The following is a 19,663-nucleotide window of genomic DNA, read 5'->3' as shown; positions in this document are numbered from 1 at the left end:
GGCCATCCTGATTGAATAGCTGATGTCAACTGATGTACAGGCTGCTCCTAATCATGAACTCATAGTATAACTGATATGTTATTAGTGAAGATGGTCACTTTAACTGGAGGAACGCATTAAACTTACAGGACGTCAGGAGGAATTAATGTTGAAAATGTAAAGACAACTCTTAGGATAGTGAGGCAGCAGAAACTGCTTGGTGGATTCCTGCCGCAAACACCTGACATGGCTTTTCTCCCACAGTTCAGTTCTGCATTCCACAAAGTGTCCTTTTTTAGCTTTACTGTTAGCCGTGTCTAGACAGGAGGCCATGTTGGAGGGATCCTTTCATGATGTTTCAGCAGGTCTGTCTCTGATATCTCACTGTGATCCTTCAGTAAGTCCTTCTAGACCAGTGAGGTGTGTTTCTATCACTCCGGGTCATCCACAGGATCAGGGTCACACCGTCTCTCTCACTTTTCCATGGTTTTCCACTGTTTAGACTGGCCTGATCTGAGACTTGTGGACCTCAGCATGGTGGCGTTCTTACTGCATGGCTTCTACTGAAAGAAACACCCTCTCATTGTTTGATATTCATGTCTCTCTGTTTAGATTCTGCTCCACAGTTGGCAGCACAGTCCCGATAGCAAGAGGATACTGGGTAACTGCAGGTAGACTGATGACAAAGCTGGCAGCCCACTGGCTTTTTGCTGAGTGTTTTCCAGGTGGCCCACTGGTGGTTAAGCATTAGCCAAAATGTCACTTTTAATTGCTCATTTTCCACTAACAGTCCAATTTACTTATTTTTTTCTTCATTTCTTTCTTTTGTTATCCTTCATAAAAGAGTCTATTAAATAATTTGAATCTAGCACAGTGTCAGCAACATTTTCAGTAAAATCATTTTATACTAGTTATTACTTTTTCTCTCAGCAGTTTGTAATATTTGTTTTAGTTAATCTTCCAAAATGAAATGTGTGTGCATTTAAAATCTGTTTGAGGAGATTAAAGCTAGACCTTGTATGCAGCAGTGGCGTACAGTCATCAGGGTGCCGACCTTATCAAGCCAGCAGACTGATATATGCTGCAATCATTTCAGAATTTTCAGCCTGTTTGGTTCTTGATGGCTGAGATGTTGCATCAAAAGAGCACAAATGCTGGGTAAGAAAACATTTCCATGGAAACTGTATGTGGTGCAAGACAAACTGGCTTAAAAACACTGAATTCCCCCTAAATGGTGTTTCATCTTCAGTGATCTTATCTTTGGGAAACAAACAGGACACTCAGTGTCACTGACTCTCCGTTACACAATGACAGTCATTTAGAAACATTCATTCTTCAGTAATGAGAGATGGGTGCATTGTGTAATAAACTGAAAACGCACTCGGTGATGCTTAGTGTAAACATCACAATATCTTCATGAGTAACTTATATTACACTGTCCTTCTTTACAGGAATCAAAAATGTGATTCTAAGCACATGATATTCATATTGCATTCATCATTATCATGTACTCTCTCAGTACAGTTAAAGCAGTATTCATGATTGACACAAAGACGATGAACATTAATGGCATTGTTACATTCATTCTACATCAGATGAACCTGTGCATGACTTTCATAAAGTATTCACTAATATTTCATGAGGAGATGATTTTGGAGATGTGATGTTCTCTGTACAGTCATCAATTAGGGAACTGTTCTATATTCTCTCTCCTCTATTCCTGATGATTTCGCAGATCATTTATATCTCACTCCAATACTCTCAGGTCTCTGGTACTGAGAGAGACACTGACTGAGTTCTTCCAGGTTCTACCAGGGGGAGTCAGGGAGAACTGAGACCCTCTACAGTGATTCCACTACACGTCATTAGCGTACAGTGCTTGTGCATTATTGATCATTAAAACACATTTATTAGATTTTCTCTGATGTACATTCTTCAACATATGTTCATTGTTATGAAACAATTCTGATGAAAAAGCTATGAAGGTAATAAAAATATAATATAATATATAGTGTTACTGTATTGTTTTTCTACAGATTATGAATGCTACAGGAATAGTTCATGTATGAACAGGTGCTGTAATCACATTACATTATACACTTATTACACATTAATTAATGAATTTAATGAGTATCAGTATAATTATGTAGTTGTAACAGTATATTACTCTGTTTACTGTTTATTGTAAAGCGTTTCTGATGTGTGTGTAGTGGGTTTTGTCTAGATGTCCTCTTGATGAGATTCTACCTCCAGATAAAGTTCCTTAATACTGAAGCAGCTGCTCTGAATGTATTGGTCACTTCATCATAATTTTGGACATTTTCTCACTCAGCTCCTCAAAACAAACTCATGTGTAGAATCTGTTCAGTGTGTTGGAGTGGACATGCACTAAAATGTAGGCTTGGTCTGTCACCATCTCTGTCCACACTGTACAGATTTACCTTCCTCTTCTCTGGACACGTTTAGGAAATATTACCTATATTATTACCTAAATATTAATATTAATTAGTTCTCATAGCTCCTCGATACAAGTAGAGACAATTTGCTAAACTATCAAGTGATAACAGCATTGTTGTGAACTGAATCTGATAGATATTAATGTGCTATTATATTTATTTTGTAGAAAGAAAGAGAAAAAATCTGCACCATTTCTTAAAGTGAAAACAAATGGAAAAATTGTTATAAGAGCCAAGCTGACACCCTATAATATAAATTTTAGACGATATAATATAAGCTTTTTTATAACTCATGATTTTCCTATGCATTTAATGATGTAGTTGGTCTAATAATAACTTTGTTTTGTAGAAAATGAAAACTCATTATTATTATTTTAGTAGCATTTGACATTAAATCAAAGAAAAATTTATGTTCGCTTGATTCAGGTCATGGTAGTAAGGTAATATGATAGCCTAAGAAGTATCTAACAGTTGTTGTCTTTTACTAGAACTGCTTTGATGTAACACACTTTATGCAATTGCTTGTCACACTTGCGCCATGCAGATTCGGTGTAGTGTATGTCCGCTGATCCTCCCACTGCAAACCAGCCCAAGGCTGGTCTATATATACAGAGGGAATCTGGCTCACACCTCACAGACTCACAAGCTCATCTCCTCCTACACAGCCTTCAGGCACACAAACTCCTCTGGACACCATGAACAAGATCATTGTCTACGAGCATGTTAACTTCCAGGGCCTCTGCAGAGAATTCACCTCTGATGTCTCCAACTTAATTGATCATAATTTCAACGACTGCATCTCTTCTCTGAAAGTGATTGGTAACCCCTGGGTGGCGTTCAGGGATGTCAATTTCTGTGGCCCTCAATCAGTCTTTGAGGAGGGAGAATATGCCAGACTGGAAAACCACAACAACGACACCTTTTCTTCTCTGCAGTTGGTGACTGAGGACTTGTCAAACCCTCAGATCACACTGTACGAACATGTCAACTACCAGGGCAGAAGCCTTGTGATCAACTGTGAGACCAACCTCTGCTATGGCTCTTTTAATGACATAACATCTTCTCACAAAGTGCAGAGGGGGGCATGGGTCCTCTACGAGCATGCAAACCAAACTGGAAGCATAATAGTGGCCAGAGCTCATCGTGATGTGCCCAGCTATGGGCCGTTCAATGACCTTCTGTCTTATCTGCGTCCTCTGAAGCCAAGAAGACCCAAATTTTCAGCGGTTCTCCTCTGGGACAACAAGCAAGAAGACGTAAAGTCAGTCACCATTGATTCCATCTGTGGCCACAACGCCACTGACCAAAGGCAAATCTTCTGTCCTGAGCTGCATCGAACATATGAAGTCTTCATGACTGAGAGCTTCAACTTCTGCAATGCTGAGGAGATCAAGAATGGAACAAAATTTGATGTCGACCTCAGTAAGCTGAAGACAGTGTATGACTTTCCTGTGCAAGAGACCTTCACTGTGGAGAAAGGAACCAGCAACACCAGAACCAAGAAGAAGAGCATGCAAGTCCCCCTGCCGGCCACTGTCCCTCCCCACAGCAAGATCACCGTGAATGTGCTGGCCAAGGAGGTAGAGGTGAAGATCCCAGTGAACCTGATCATTACAGATGCCTTTAATAAGACCAAGACCACTGGCGGAGAGTACGTATGCCACTCTAAGGTGTCTGTTCGCACTATGTACATGGAAGAACCCATTTAGTACACTGGTGAGTAGATGTGTTCTTATTCTGTGATGTCCTTCTCCTTTCAAATGTGATTCATCACTAAGAAAGACTGCTTCTCTTTGATACCATCATGCATTCAGTGATACTACATAACGTAATGTGACTCTGTGCTTGCTTCTCTTTCAGCATTACCTGGTTACGGGGCCGTCCTGCTGAGGACTGATGTCTTTGACACACTTCAGATGACTGCATTTCCATTTCTCTACGCTTTCTCAACTCAGTAGACTGAGCAACTGATGCTTGATTAGTACCAAAGTGCTGTAGGCTGAACATCTATGATTTATAGATTAAATAGTTTTAAAGGGTGACTATGAATTATGAATACGAATCAGTGAAATTGAGATGAAATTAATTAAGTCTTGTATGAAATCATGTATGATTGTGCAGATGTAGAATCTGGGTTTTGAACTATGCTCTATTTTTGCTTGCATACTGTTTTTCCTAAAGCTAATAAATAAATATACTAAAACCAATGAAAAGTCTTTGGTCTTCTTTGGGCTCCCCACCTGTTGAACATGTAGTTATTTCACTGACTCATGAATGCACCATCTCACACCTCTTTTCTTTTTCTGTGAAAAAAATCTGTTCGTGAGAAAACTTCCACACGTGGATTCATAGAAAGGTCTGAGGTGTGCATAGTTATAGGTATAAAATAATATCAAAATTTTCACTTTCAAAATAATGAAACTCTGTCTTAGCATCACTTTACGTGGCCTGATACCTTGGACCACTGAGTGTTAAAATCTAATAAACCGGTTAAAACTTCTAAGAACACACATTGGAATAGAAACTTCATTATGAATATATGTTACATCCCTGAGAGAATTATGAAGAAATATCAAAAAACAAGCATCAGAACAGGTTAAACTCATCGTGTGAATCTATTGTACTACATCATTATAAGAATTATTGTGCTATCTACACTACTTGTGCATGAGAAAATTAGTGTGGTCTTCGGGTAAATATATTGTGCTACATAATTTAAGGGAGGAAAGCAGTATGGAAAATCTGTGAACACAGTTTTACAGTATCAAGCTTCTAACAATGGAAGAAGCTTCATTTCTTCAGTCCCCCTTTGATTCTTTTTGGGCCTGCTCCAGTGGTCATAATATCCTGCCTTAGGTTGCCCTCCATGGGCCTTGAAGAGTTTTACCTATCATTGGATCAAAGCACCTGATTACACACCTGCAGCTACAACATCTCACCTGGCAAAATCATGTTAAAGGAAAGTGTTACAGTTAACAGTTATACATAGGAAAAAAACAACAAACCGATGTGTGGTAATGAGGACTATGGTCATAAACACATCATGAGCTTCTCCCAGGGATCACTAGGCTAGGTGCTGCTCTGTAAGATTTGTAGCATTTGCTTATAAGGCTGCGTAATGTGCACTTGCCCACAATAAAGTACTTTTACATTCTGCTTTCTAGGCTAACTGGACAGTAATGTGGATGGAAACGGTGAAATCCTGTTATTAAACTACTACACCACATGGGAGGGGTCCTGTATGTTTTGCTGGAGAAGATAAGTGCTAGTTTTCCTCTCACTCCTCCCTGCATCCCACGTTACACCTTTGGATGCTAGTATCTAGCCCTGCTGCCTCTTGCCACTGACTGCTAACACCAGTTTCATTGTTTTGTGAAATTGAACTGGTGCGTGATTCAAGCTTAACGTTTTTTTAATTTATTTTAATCTTGTGAGAGTGCGTGTTTTTCCTCTGCTGCTTTCTGCAGTGGACTGCTGTTTGCGCTGGAAGTTGCTAGCTAGCCAGGCTAATGCTCCCTCTCATCTGGCATTTGTTTACCTTATTTGTCAGGGTGGAACTTTATCTTTTGGTAATTTGGACCGATTTCCAAGACGTTTTTTTTATGTGTGCTTGATGTCTTTGGGTCAGGACATTGTGCTGGTCTGCTGGAACACTTTGCTGGTGGAAACGTTTGTACCTGTTGTGAACTGAGCTCACTTAACTGCCTTAGAACCTGCTGCTCAGATAAAAGACGCCTTTTTCTTCTCTCACCTTTTCTAACCAGAAGGTGGCATTAAATTTTATTTCCAGGACTTCTTTTCCTTTGTTCTTTGTGGTATATTTGAGGACTGCTTGTCGCTGTTTTTGCTCAAGGATTGAAGTTCCAGTTCGAGAAGTGGACTCAAGTGTGAAAGAGTCGAAACGCCATTGTTGGAGCAGAGCATCGCTAGTGCTAAGGCTTGTTATAAAGTACACCTGAAACCGGGTGCATTTTCAAAGCTAATCTTGGACCTCATGTGCTGATCTTCAGTTTGGAGCTGTGCAGTATCCTTGATTCTGATACTATTTGTGTACTAACAACATAATAGCATTTTACTATGACAAAGTCGCTGAAAGTGACGATGACTGTAAACTATGTGTCATTATATCTGAACCACATATTAGTAGTTTAGACAAACAAGTGCCCTTACTGAGGTAGAGAATGGGAGTGTTAAGAGGCTGTTTGCACACTTCCTTACACATGCAGACAGAAATTCATAGGCAGTGGAAACATGACCCTAAACCATATTCTCCTAGCCATTTTGTTACACGGTTGGTCCTGTTGAGTACATCCACAACCCGTTTGACTAACCCTATGAAAGGCCAGTGATTTACTCAAGCAAGCCCTTGTACACCTGAAGTCCATGGCAATGTTTGTTATTCCACAGCCCAGACTAGCCATGTGATTCAGGTGTGCTCAGGAGTAAACTTAAACCCCTAATGGTCAGTAACATAATAAACATAATGTAGGACTGTCAGATGCACAAGCTCTTTCAGAGCTGCCTCGATTCTGAAACATTCCGTTTTGTCTCACCATTAAGCCCAGAAATCAAGTTGTGACAGCAAGTTTGGACACAGAAGTTTCACAGTCTGTTATATTAGCAACACATGTTCAGAAAGATCCAAATGGAAAGACAAAGTGTGCACCATGGACATGTCCTCCATTAGGGCTGGCCTACTCAGCGCATTGTGATGCTGTTGGTGAATCTTCACCAAGTCCTGATCAGAAAGAGAAATTTCAGGCACTCTTGGCTGACGTTGAAGCATTGTTCACTGCATTGGTCACACCACAATCGCAGAACACAACATTGAAACAGAGGTTAGCAAAGCCAATCAATCTTCCACTGCACATCCCCACTAAAAAAGAAGCTCATTGAAGAGCAAATTCAAAAATTTCTTGAGGAGGATGTAATTGAACCAGCTTCAGGACAATGTACAGCACTAGTAGTCACTGTGCCAAAAGCCTCAGAGGGGCCTAGAAGCCTCAACTAGGTGACTCTCAAAGATCCACATCCACTGCCTAGCCTCAATGACTCGTTACGTTTCCTGGCACGAGGTCACACCTGCATTTCCACAGAAGAGATCAGATAAAAGCTTCGACTGCTTTCATGAAACCATGCAAAATTTCAAAACTGTGTTCCAGTTAGGTTTTATTTCTGAATGTTTCAAAGTTTTAAACTACATTTTAAATAATGAGTTTAAATGTTTCAAGAATGACTGAGCAGAAATATTCACTGAGTAATAAATTCAACATTATTGATATTATTTAATTTGAAATCAACAGAGGTCAGTGTGTACAAACGACTAAATAAACAAAACGAATGCAGAAATGCTGTCTATTCTGAGGCCTATTAGGTTTTATATTGTTATTATATTGTGGCGTCCACCATGGGCCGTGCTGCAGTGAGGAGCTTAGGGGGTGTAGCCATGCAAAGTGGCTCTCTGAGTGCTACACTCCCAGGTATAAAGGCACTGCTGTTGTTGTTGTTGTTGTTGTTGTGTGAGGTTGTGTAGTGTTGCTGTGTTGCTTAGTGCGTACTGTGTATGAGGAGGGTGGGCTTTGTAGTGTCATCAGTGGTTAGAAGTGATGGATATGGTATTTAGGATTGATAATTATAGTCCAGTAGAGGAGGTTTCATGTGAATCAACAGATGATTATCTAAGTAGTCCAACCCTTTTTTAATATTTTAGCACTATTATCTCATCTCTAAGTTCAAAAGCGAGTGCTGTGTTTTTGTCTTTCCCCCCGTATCTGCTGAGGTGACTTTCTGACTGAAGTGAAGGATTTAAGTAATTCCCTTTGTTCTGAGTTGGACTTGCCCCTCATTCAGTAAGTCCTTCTAGACTAGCGAGGTGTGTTTGTATCACTCCGGGTCATCCACAGGATCAGGGGGACCCCGTCTCTCGTACTTTTCCACGGTTTTCCACTGTTTAGACTGGCCTGATCTGAGACCTGTGCACCTCAGCATGGTGGAGCTCTCACTGCACGGCTTCTACTGACATAAAAACCATGTTATTCTCTTACTAGAATCTGCTCCACAGTTGGCAACACACTGTTTACATCACATATTTCAGCATTTTCAGCCTGTTTGGTCCTTGATGGCTGAGATGTTGCATCACAAGAACACAAATGTGGGCAAGAAAACATTTCCATGGAAACTGTACTGTATGTGCTGCAAAACCAATTTCAAAACTTTTAAAAACACTGTGTTCCTCCTAAATGGTGTTTCATCTTCAGTGATCTTATCTTTGGGAAACTTCACAAGAAACACAAACAGGACACTCAGTGTCACTGACTCTCCGTTACACAATGACAGTCATTTAGAAACCTTCATTAAACATGTTCAGTAATGAGAGATGAGAGCATCATGTAATAAACTGCAAACACAGTGATGCTTAGTGTAAACATCACGATATCTTCATGAGTAACTTATATTACACTGTCCTTCTTTACAGGAATCAATAATGTGATTCTAAGCACATGATATTTCATATTGCATTCATCATTATCATGTTCTCTCTTAGTACAGTTGAAGAGGTATTCATGATTGACACAAAGGTGGTAAACATTAATGACATTTGTACATTCATTCTACATCAAATGAACCTGTGCATGATTTTCATAAAGTATTCACTAATATTTCATGAGGAGATGATTTTGGAGATGTGATGTTCTCTGTACAGTCATATCAATTAGGGAACTGTTCTATATTCTCTCTTCTCTATTCCTGATGATTTCACAGATCATTTGTATCTCACTCCAATACTCTCAGGTCTCTGGTACTGAGAGAGACACTGACTGACTGAGTTCTTCCAGGTTCTACCAGGGGAGTCAGGGAGAACTGAGACCCTCTACAGTGATTCCACTACACCTCATTAGCGTACAGTGCTGGGGGGGCGATGGTGAAGATGTGATGAGCAGTATTTGACTTACTGTCCTAAAGCTTTGTAGAAATATTCAGTAAAGCTTTATGTATGAACTTGATGAACTTCATGTAAAGTCCTTATTATTGATCATTAAAACAGTTATTAGATCTCCTCTGTAGTGCAGTCTTCAAAATATGTTCATTACATTCTCATGAAACATTTCTAATAAAGTGGGTGTGAAGTAACAGAAGCAACAATAATGTAATATGTAGTTTTACTGTAATGTTGAAGTCATTAAAATACTTCATGTATCAGTAGGTACTGTAACTACAGGATATCATAGTTATTACTCATTAATGAATGTATTTAATGAGTTTTCAGTATTATTATGTAGTTTTTCACAATATTACCGTATTATTTACAACCCTATTTTCAAAAAAGTTGGGACGCTGTGCAAAATGTAAATAAAAACAAAATGCAATGATGTGCAAATCATTTAAACCCTATATTTCATTGAAAATGCTTCAACAACAACATATCAAATGTTGAAACTGAGAAATTCTTTTGGTTTTTGAAAAATATTTGCCCGTTTTGAATTTGTCTTATTAGTAAGACAAAATCTAATTACAGGGTTTCTCTGTAATTTAGTAGAAGGAAAGCATCAAAGTCTACAGTTTAAAGTAGTACAAACAAAAACCATAACTGTGGATAAAGAGAGACAGAAACGTGGTCTTGAGAATGAAGAGAAAAGCATCATGATCTTCTCTCAGGGATCGTAGTCTGGGTGCTGTTCTGTGAGAGAGCAGCTCCTCTGATTGGGTGAGCGGTGATGATGCTGCCCCCCATCAGCTTTAGAGGGCTCACATTGCTTCCTGTGGTCTGCAGTGTAAACTACAAGTCTGGGCCTGTAACTCTATGAATGTAAGAAGATGAAGCAGAAATAAGACAAAACAGTTTGAATGATGATTTAATACTTCATTTTAATTACTGTCCAGTCTGGTTAATCCCTTTCAGACCACATCTAAATGAACAAACAGCACAACAGATCAAAATGTCCCCGTTACTGTCCTGTTTTCAGCAGTGTTGAGTTCAAGTGTGTCCTCACTGATCAACACTGAAACAGTGTTCTGTGTTTGAATGTGATTCACTGTGTGTGGGTTCAGCCTCAGTCTGTGTGTGTTACCCTGAATATGGTCCCTGAATCTAAACTCTACATGAGTGCAGACGCTCTCATCAAACCACATAAGTCAGGATAAAAGGTCCTCACCCTTGATGAGGACCCTGCTGATTAAACTGATCAACTCTGCTAATGTGTCTCTGTTCTGTTCTGACGCTAAACTAATGTAGCCTCATTACTGTGTGATGTGCTGTTGTGTCTACAGTGTAACACTTTGTGATTTTTCTGTACATTTGAAGATTCTGAGTAAGATTTGAATCATGATTTCTTCAGTTTTCCTCGAGCTAAACAGCTAAACTCAGTGTTGAAGATGATACACATTCAGAATTAAAACACTGGAATCAAGTTCTGAAATTCTGCATGGCGTCATGAACTCAGTTCCTAATAGTTTTAAGGGCCTACATTGATTTAGACTTGGTCATTTGAAATAAACTTATTCTGTAATGAAATACATTTATTTTTTAAAAGGTTACTCTGACAATAAACATGACATTTTAGAACTATGAACTGGGTTTAACCTTCATTCTTCAATATTTCACAAAGACTTTATTATTCTATTGAATTTCTATGTAAAGAAAAAATGTATTCGGATAAAAAATTATTTAAATTTATCATTGCCCACAACATCATTGCTAATGATCATTGCTAATAAGCCTTGATCTTCTGCTGTAGTCTGATCTGACATAAAAATGGACATTGATAATAAGTCTTGATCTTCTGCCTTAGTCTGATCTGACCTATGTGATGCGGCAACAGAATTCAGACGCTCGCGGATAAAAAGAGCCAACAGTGTTTTATTATCAGATGACAAAAGCGTGGTAGAAAAACAAGCGTGTGTCTTGATCAAAAGGCAGCAGAAGATCACCGAAGTGATCATAACACAGGGCAGACAAAAAGCAAGGGGAAAGTCGAAATCGTCGTCAAAAAGGCAGGCAGAAAGGTCAAAACACAAATCCAATACAGAATCAGCAGAGGTACAAAAGGAGTAGGCAAAAATCAGGGTCAATATAACAAACGTGGGTCGAAAACAAGCACTCATAAACAGACCAGAAAACGCTGAGTAAGTTCCGGAGAATCAATACCTCGCAAATACCCTAACTAAAGCCCGGGCTGATATACTATTCTCCGAGAGTCATATGACTCAAAACACAGGTGTTCATAGTCAATATTCAGGTGATTGGGAACGCTGACAGGTGCGTGAACGATTGTCATGAGTCATGTGATCACCCAAGGGATAATGGGCAATGGAGTCCGCTCTGGACTCCGAGTCCGAGAGAAGTTGCTCATCCACGTGATTTCCCAGGTCCTTCTGGGAAAAGTAGTCCAAATCCGTCTGAGGCGTGACAACCTAAAGATGGACATTGCTAATAAGTCTTGATCTTCTGCTGTCGTCTGATCTGACCATAAAGATGGACATTGCTGATAAGTCTTGATCTTCTACTGTCGTCTGATCTGACCATAAAATGGACATTACTAATAAGTCTTGATCTTCTACTGTCGTCTGATCTGACCATAAAGATGGACATTACTAATAAGTCTTGATCTTTTGCTCTAGTCTGATCTTACAGAAAAGATGGACATTACTTAAAAATCTTGATCTTCTGCTTTAGTCTGATCTGAAAGAAAAGATGGACATTACTAATAAGTCTTGATCTTCTGCTGTAGTCTGATCTGACCATAAAGATGGACATTGCTATAGGTCTTGATCTTCTACTGTCGTCTGATCTGACCATAAAGATGGACATTACTAATAAGTCTTGACCTTCTGCTGTAGTCTAATCTGACCATAAAGACGGACATTGCAATTGAGTCTTGATCTTCTACTGTCGTCTGATCTGACCATAAAGATGGACATTACTATTGAGTCTTGATCTTCTACTGTCGTCTGATCTGACCATAAAGATGGACATTACTAATAAGTCTTGATCTTCTACTGTAGTCTGATCTGACCATAAAGATGGACATTGCTAATAAGTCTTGATCTTCTGCTGTAGTCTGATCTGACGTAAAGATGGACATTGCAAATAAGTCTTGATCTTCTGCTGTAGTCTGATCTGACCATAAAGATGGACATTACTAATGAGTCTTGATCTTCTGCTGTCGTCTGATCTGACCATAAAGATGGACATTGCTAATGAGTCTTGATCTTCTTTAATATCTTGAAGTTATTCAGGAATGAGATGATCAGTGTTTCTTCAGTTGAGGAATCCAGTGTGAAATATCAATTTAGTCCATCTGGACTGTTTAATCCAGAAGAATTCAGGCCAAGAAGAAGGAGGAGGTCACCCATCTTCACTGCTTGAGTGGGGACAGTTTCAAACTATCTACATTTTTAAAGTTTTCTACCAGTTTGTCCAGCTGTTCTTCAGTGTTGATCTTTATGCAAATGCATCCATACAGATGTTGAATAAACTCATAAAAAGCTGTCTAACCAGTCACTAAATAATTTTAAATGTGGCCACCTTAAACTTTTGTACAGCGGTCAGTTCAGCAGATTTTCTCTTCAGAAACATGTTGGAACTTAAAACCAAGCAGGAAAACCCATCAATCAAAAATATTTACTCTGTTCCACAGAAAGCGGAGGTGTATCTGAACTACATTCCAAAGACGTCGTTAAACGAACATACTGTACAGAATGATGGGTATCAGGTGGCTTGTGTTGGTTAGCCTGGGCAGTGCCAGGATGGAGCTGTTCTGGGAGAGTGGACGGGTAACGGCTTGTCATGAAACAATTCTGATGCAGTGTCAGTGGATGTGAAGTAACAAAAATAACAATAATGTAATATGTAGTTTTACTGTAATGTTGAAGTCATTAAAATACTTCATGTATCAGTTTGTACTGTAACTACAGTATATCCTACAGTTATTACTGATTAATCAATGTATTTAATGAGTTTTGTAGTATTATTATGTTGATTTACAGAATATTACCGTATTATTTACAACCCCATTTTCAAAAAAGTTGGGACGCTGTGCAAAATGTGAATAAAAACAAGATGCAATGATGTGCAAATCATTTAAAACCTATATTTCATTGAAAATAGTACAAAGACAACATATCAAATCCTGAAACTGAGAAATTCTTTTGGTTTTTGAAAAATATTTGCCCGTTTTGAATGTGTCTCTGTTCTGTTCTGACGCTAAACTAATGTAGCCTCATTACTGTGTGATGTGCTGTTGTGTCTACAGTGTAACACTTTGTGATTTTTCTGTACATTTGAAGATTCTGAGTAAGATTTGAATCATGATTTCTTCAGTTTTCTTCGAGCTAAACAGCTAAACTCAGTGTTGAAGATGATACACATTCAGAATTAAAACACTGGAATCAAGTTCTGAAATTCTGCATGGCGTCATGAACTCAGTTCCTAATAGTTTTAAGGGCCTACATTGATTTAGACTTGGTCATTTGAAATAAACTTATTCTGTAATGAAATACATTTATTTTTTAAAAGGTTACTCTGACAATAACCATGACATTTTAGAACAATGAACTGGGTTTAACCTTTATTTTTGAGTGGGGTCATCTCTACAGACCCACTGAAACTGACCTTCCTCAACATCAACACTTCCCTCTTGTGGATCTGTGTATGGTATAAGTGTGAATGTATGTATATCACTGGCTTAGAATCTCTTTAGAATAAAATCTCTTTAGATTTGGGATTATTAATGTCTTTAATATATATGCCCATAATGTTACATTGGAATAGAAACTTCACCACAAAGATGGACATTACTAATAAGTCTTGATCTTCTGCTGTACTCTGATCTGACCTAAAGATGGACGTTGCTTATAAGTCTTGATCTTCTGCTGTAGTCTGATCTGACCATAAAGATGGACATGGAAAATAAGTCTTGATCTTCTGCTGTAGTCTGATCTGACCATAAAGATGGACATTGCTAATAAGTCTTGATCTTCTGCTGTAGTCTGATCTGACCTAAAGATGGACGTTGCTTATAAGTCTTGATCTTCTGCTGTAGTCTGATCTGACCTAAAGATGGACATTGCTTATAAGTCTTGATCTTCTGCTGTCATCTGATCTGACCATAAAGATGGACGTTGCTAATAAGTCTTGATCTTCTGCTGAAGTCTGATCTGACAGAAAAGATGGACATTGCTAATAAGTCTTGATCTTCTGCTGTAGTCTGATCTGACCATAAAGATGGACATTGCTAATAAGTCTTGATCTTCTGCTGTAGTCTGATCTGACCATAAAGATGGACATTGCTAATAAGTCTTGATCTTCTGCTGTTGTCTGATCTGACGTAAAGATGGACATTGCTAATAAGTCTTGATCTTCTGCTGTAGTCTGATCTGACCATAAAGATGGACATTGCTAATAAGTCTTGATCTTCTGCTGTAGTCTGATCTGACGTAAAGATGGACATTGCAAATAAGTCTTGATCTTCTGCTGTAGTCTGATCTGACCATAAAGATGGACATTACTAATGAGTCTTGATCTTCTGCTGTCGTCTGATCTGACCATAAAGATGGACATTGCTAATGAGTCTTGATCTTCTTTAATATCTTGAAGTTATTCAGGAATGAGATGATCAGTGTTTCTTCAGTTGAGGAATCCAGTGTGAAATATCAATTTAGTCCATCTGGACTGTTTAATCCAGAAGAATTCAGGCCAAGAAGAAGGAGGAGGTCACCCATCTTCACTGCTTGAGTGGGGACAGTTTCAAACTATCTACATTTTTAAAGTTTTCTACCAGTTTGTCCAGCTGTTCTTCAGTGTTGATCTTTATGCAAATGCATCCATACAGATGTTGAATAAACTCATAAAAAGCTGTCTAACCAGTCACTAAATAATTTTAAGTGTGGCCACCTTAAACTTTTGTACAGCGGTCAGTTCAGCAGATTTTCTCTTCAGAAACATGTTGGAACTTAAAACCAAGCAGGAAAACCCATCAATCAAAAATATTTACTCTGTTCCACAGAAAGCGGAGGTGTATCTGAACTACATTCCAAAGACGTCGTTAAACGAACATACTGTACAGAATGATGGGTATCAGGTGGATTGTGTTGGTTAGCCTGGGCAGTGCCAGGATGGAGCTGTTCTGGGAGAGTGGACGGGTAACGGCTTGTCATGAAACAATTCTGATGCAGTGTCAGTGGATGTGAAGTAACAAAAATAACAATAATGTAATATGTAGTTTTACTGTAATGTTGAAGTCATTAAAATACTTCATGTATCAGTTTGTACTGTAACTACAGTATATCCTACAGTTATTACTCATTAATCAATGTATTTAATGAGTTTTGTAGTATTATTATGTTGATTTACAGAATATTACCGTATTATTTACAACCCCATTTTCAAAAAAGTTGGGACGCTGTGCAAAATGTGAATAAAAACAAAATGCAATGATGTGCAAATCATTTAAAACCTATATTTCATTGAAAATAGTACAAAGACAACATATCAAATCCTGAAACTGAGAAATTCTTTTGGTTTTTGAAAAATATTTGCCCGTTTTGAATGTGTCTCTGTTCTGTTCTGACGCTAAACTAATGTAGCCTCATTACTGTGTGATGTGCTGTTGTGTCTACAGTGTAACACTTTGTGATTTTTCTGTACATTTGAAGATTCTGAGTAAGATTTGAATCATGATTTCTTCAGTTTTCCTCGAGCTAAACAGCTAAACTCAGTGTTGAAGATGATACACATTCAGAATTAAAACACTGGAATCAAGTTCTGAAATTCTGCATGGCGTCATGAACTCAGTTCCTAATAGTTTTAAGGGCCTACATTGATTTAGACTTGGTCATTTGAAATAAACTTATTCTGTAATGAAATACATTTATTTTTTAAAAGGTTACTCTGACAATAAACATGACATTTTAGAACTATGAACTGGGTTTAACCTTTATTTTTGAGTGGGGTCATCTCTACAGACCCACTGAAACTGACCTTCCTCAACATCAACACTTCCCTCTTGTGGATCTGTGTATGGTATAAGTGTGAATGTATGTATATCACTGGCTTAGAATCTCTTTAGTATAAAATCTCTTTAGATTTGGGATTATTAATGTCTTTAATATATATGCCCATAATGTTACATTGGAATAGAAACTTCACCACAAAGATGGACATTACTAATAAGTCTTGATCTTCTGCTGTACTCTGATCTGACCTAAAGATGGACGTTGCTTATAAGTCTTGATATTCTGCTGTACTCTGATCTGACCTAAAGATGGACATTGCTTATAAGTCTTGATCTTCTGCTGTAGTCTGATCTGACCATAAAGATGGACATGGAAAATAAGTCTTGATCTTCTGCTGAAGTCTGATCTGACAGAAAAGATGGACATTGCTAATAAGTCTTGATCTTCTGCTTTAGTCTGATCTGACCTAAAGATGGATGTTGCTTATAAGTCTTGATCTTCTGCTGTAGTCTGATCTGACCATAAAGATGGACATTGCTAATAAGTCTTGATCTTCTGCTTTAGTCTGATCTGACCTAAAGATGGACGTTGCTTATAAGTCTTGATCTTCTGCTGTAGTCTGATCTGACCTAAAGATGGACATTGCTTATAAGTCTTGATCTTCTGCTGTCATCTGATCTGACCATAAAGATGGACGTTGCTAATAAGTCTTGATCTTCTGCTGAAGTCTGATCTGATAGAAAAGATGGACATTGCTAATAAGTCTTGATCTTCTGCTGTAGTCTGATCTGACCATAAAGATGGACATTGCTAATAAGTCTTGATCTTCTGCTGTAGTCTGATCTGACCATAAAGATGGACATTGCTAATAAGTCTTGATCTTCTGCTGTAGTCTGATCTGACGTAAAGATGGACATTGCTAATAAGTCTTGATTTTCTGCTATAGTCTGATCTGACCATAAAGATGGACATTACTAATAAGTCTTGATCTTCTACTGTCGTCTGATCTGACCATAAAGATGGACATTGCTAATAAGTCTTGATCTTCTACTGTCGTCTGATCTGACCATAAAGATGGACATCGCTAATAAGTCTTGATCTTCTACTGTCGTCTGATCTGACCATAAAGATGGACATTGCTAATAAGTCTTGATCTTCTACTGTCGTCTGATCTGACCATAAAGATGGACATCGCTAATAAGTCTTGATCTTCTTTAATATCTTGAAGTTATTCAGGAATGAGATGATCAGCGTTTCTTCAGTTGAGGAATCCAGTGTGAAATATCAGTTTAGTCCATCTGGACTGTTTAATCCAGAAGAATTTAGGCCAAGAAGAAGGAGGAGGTCACCCATCTTCACTGCTTGAGTGGGGACAGTTTCAAACTATCTTCATTTTTAACGTTTTCTACCAGTTTGTCCAGCTGTTCATCAGTGTTGATCTTTATGCAAATGCATCCATACAGATGTTGAATAAACTCATAAAAAGCTGTGTAACGAGTTACTGAATCATTTTAAATGTGGCCACCTTAAACTTTTGTACAGCGGTCAGTTCAGCAGATTTTCTCTTCAGAAACATGTTGGAGCTTAAAACCAAGTAAGAAAACCCGCCAATCAAAAACATCTACTCTGTTCCACAGAAAGCGGAGGTGTATCTGAACTACATTCCAAAGACGTCGTTAAACGAACATACTGTACAGAATGATGGGTATCGGGTGGATTGTGTTGGTTAGCCTGGGCAGTGCCAGGATGGAGCTGTTCTGGAAGAGTGGGCGGGTAACCGCTGAGGATCTGACCTTCATCCTTCTGTTTCCTGCTTCATGTAGGTTGTTCTCCAACCCTGGACTGTTCTGTGAGCTCTGGAGGACGGTTTTACAATTATTTGAAATGTATATGAATTTCTATGTATTTCTACAAATTTCTATTTCTAATAAGTTGACTTCTATTTCCATATGATTTATGATTTGTAGATTTCTTTGCTCCCATGTTTACACAACACTAGTTTATCCCTAACTGAATATTGCTGATGAAAATAATGAACTGCACATCACCGTCAGAGGGAAGTGAATCAGCTCACATTAAGCTTTAAAAACTGGGGGAATCTTGTTGTCTGTGCTCAGTACAGCCATCATTTCCACTGCTCTTTATAAAGGCGTCTCACTGGTGAAGGAAACACACAGTGGCAGTGGAGGTGGATCAATAATCTGGATCTAGAACAACATTGTTAATAAAATCATTTTACACTAATTATTACTTTTTTACTCTCAGTAGTTTGTAATGTCTGTCTCAGTTAATCTTCCACAATGAAATGTGAGTGCGTTTGAAATGGAAGATATTCATATTGACTTCATTATTATGCTCTCTCATAGTACAGTTAAAGCAGTGTTCATGATTAACACCAAAACAATGAACATTAATGATATTTTTACATTCAATATACACCAAATGAACCTGTGCCTGACTTTCATAAAGTGTTCACTAATATTTCATGAGGAGATGATTTTGGAGATGTGATGTTCTCTGTAAAGTCATATCAATTAGGGAACTGTTCTATATTCTCTCTCCTCTATTCCTGATGATTTCACAGATCATTTGTATCTCACTCCAATACTCTCAGGTCTCTGGTACTGAGAGAGACACTGACTGAGTTCTTCCAGGTTCTACCAGGGGAGTCAGGGAGAACTGAGAGCCTCTACAGTGATTCCACTACACCTCATTAGCGTACAGTGCTGGGGGGGCGATGGTGAAGATGTGATGAGCAGTATTTGACTTACTGTCCTAAAGCTTTGTAGAAATATTCAGTAAAGCTTTATGTATGAACTTGATGAACTTCATGTAAAGTCTTCATTATTGATCATTAAAACAGTTATTAGATCTCCTCTGTAGTGCAGTCTTCAAAATATGTTCATTACATTGTCATCATGATCATGAAACAATTCTGATGCAGTGTCAGTGGATGTGAAGTAACAGAATTATCAATAATGTAATATGTAGTTTTACTGTAATGTTTATGTAGTTATTGAAATACTTCATGTATCAGTAGTTACTGTGATTACATTATATTACACAGTTATTACTCATTAATCAATGTATTTAATGAGTGTTTTAGTATTATTATGTAGTCTTAACAGAATATTACTGTACAGTTTACAACCCCATTTCCAAAAAAATTTGGACGGATTAATAAATTCCTACATCAGGTTCATTTATTTTAGGGTTTTTCTCTTTGATATTTTATGTAGACATCTATAAATTAGATTAATTTAAAAATCTAAAAT

General features: G+C 38.1%; 1 protein-coding gene across 1 annotated transcript; it reads left to right on the top strand.

The window, feature by feature from the left end:
• The first annotated feature begins 3,083 nt into the window (after nt 1–3,083).
• Nucleotides 3,084–4,412, top strand: LOC118801055 (epidermal differentiation-specific protein-like). Its single transcript, XM_036561245.1, has 2 exons — nt 3,084–4,151; nt 4,296–4,412. The coding sequence occupies exon 1, from the start codon at nt 3,131–3,133 to the stop codon at nt 4,142–4,144; it is 1,014 nt and encodes a 337-aa protein (XP_036417138.1). The 5' UTR covers nt 3,084–3,130; the 3' UTR covers nt 4,145–4,151; nt 4,296–4,412.
• Nucleotides 4,413–19,663: the final 15,251 nt, after the last annotated feature.

The sequence above is a fragment of the Colossoma macropomum genome, unplaced genomic scaffold (assembly GCF_904425465.1).
Source record: "Colossoma macropomum unplaced genomic scaffold, Colossoma_macropomum, whole genome shotgun sequence".
NCBI lineage: Eukaryota > Metazoa > Chordata > Actinopteri > Characiformes > Serrasalmidae > Colossoma > Colossoma macropomum.
Note: the sequence above shows the minus strand (reverse complement) of the source record. Positions and strands in the feature narration are given on the sequence as shown.

Bases quoted from the DNA above. Each gene is read 5' to 3' on its own strand.
- LOC118801055 (XM_036561245.1), top strand. From the start codon at position 3,131: ATGAACAAGATCATTGTCTACGAGCATGTTAACTTCCAGGGCCTCTGC.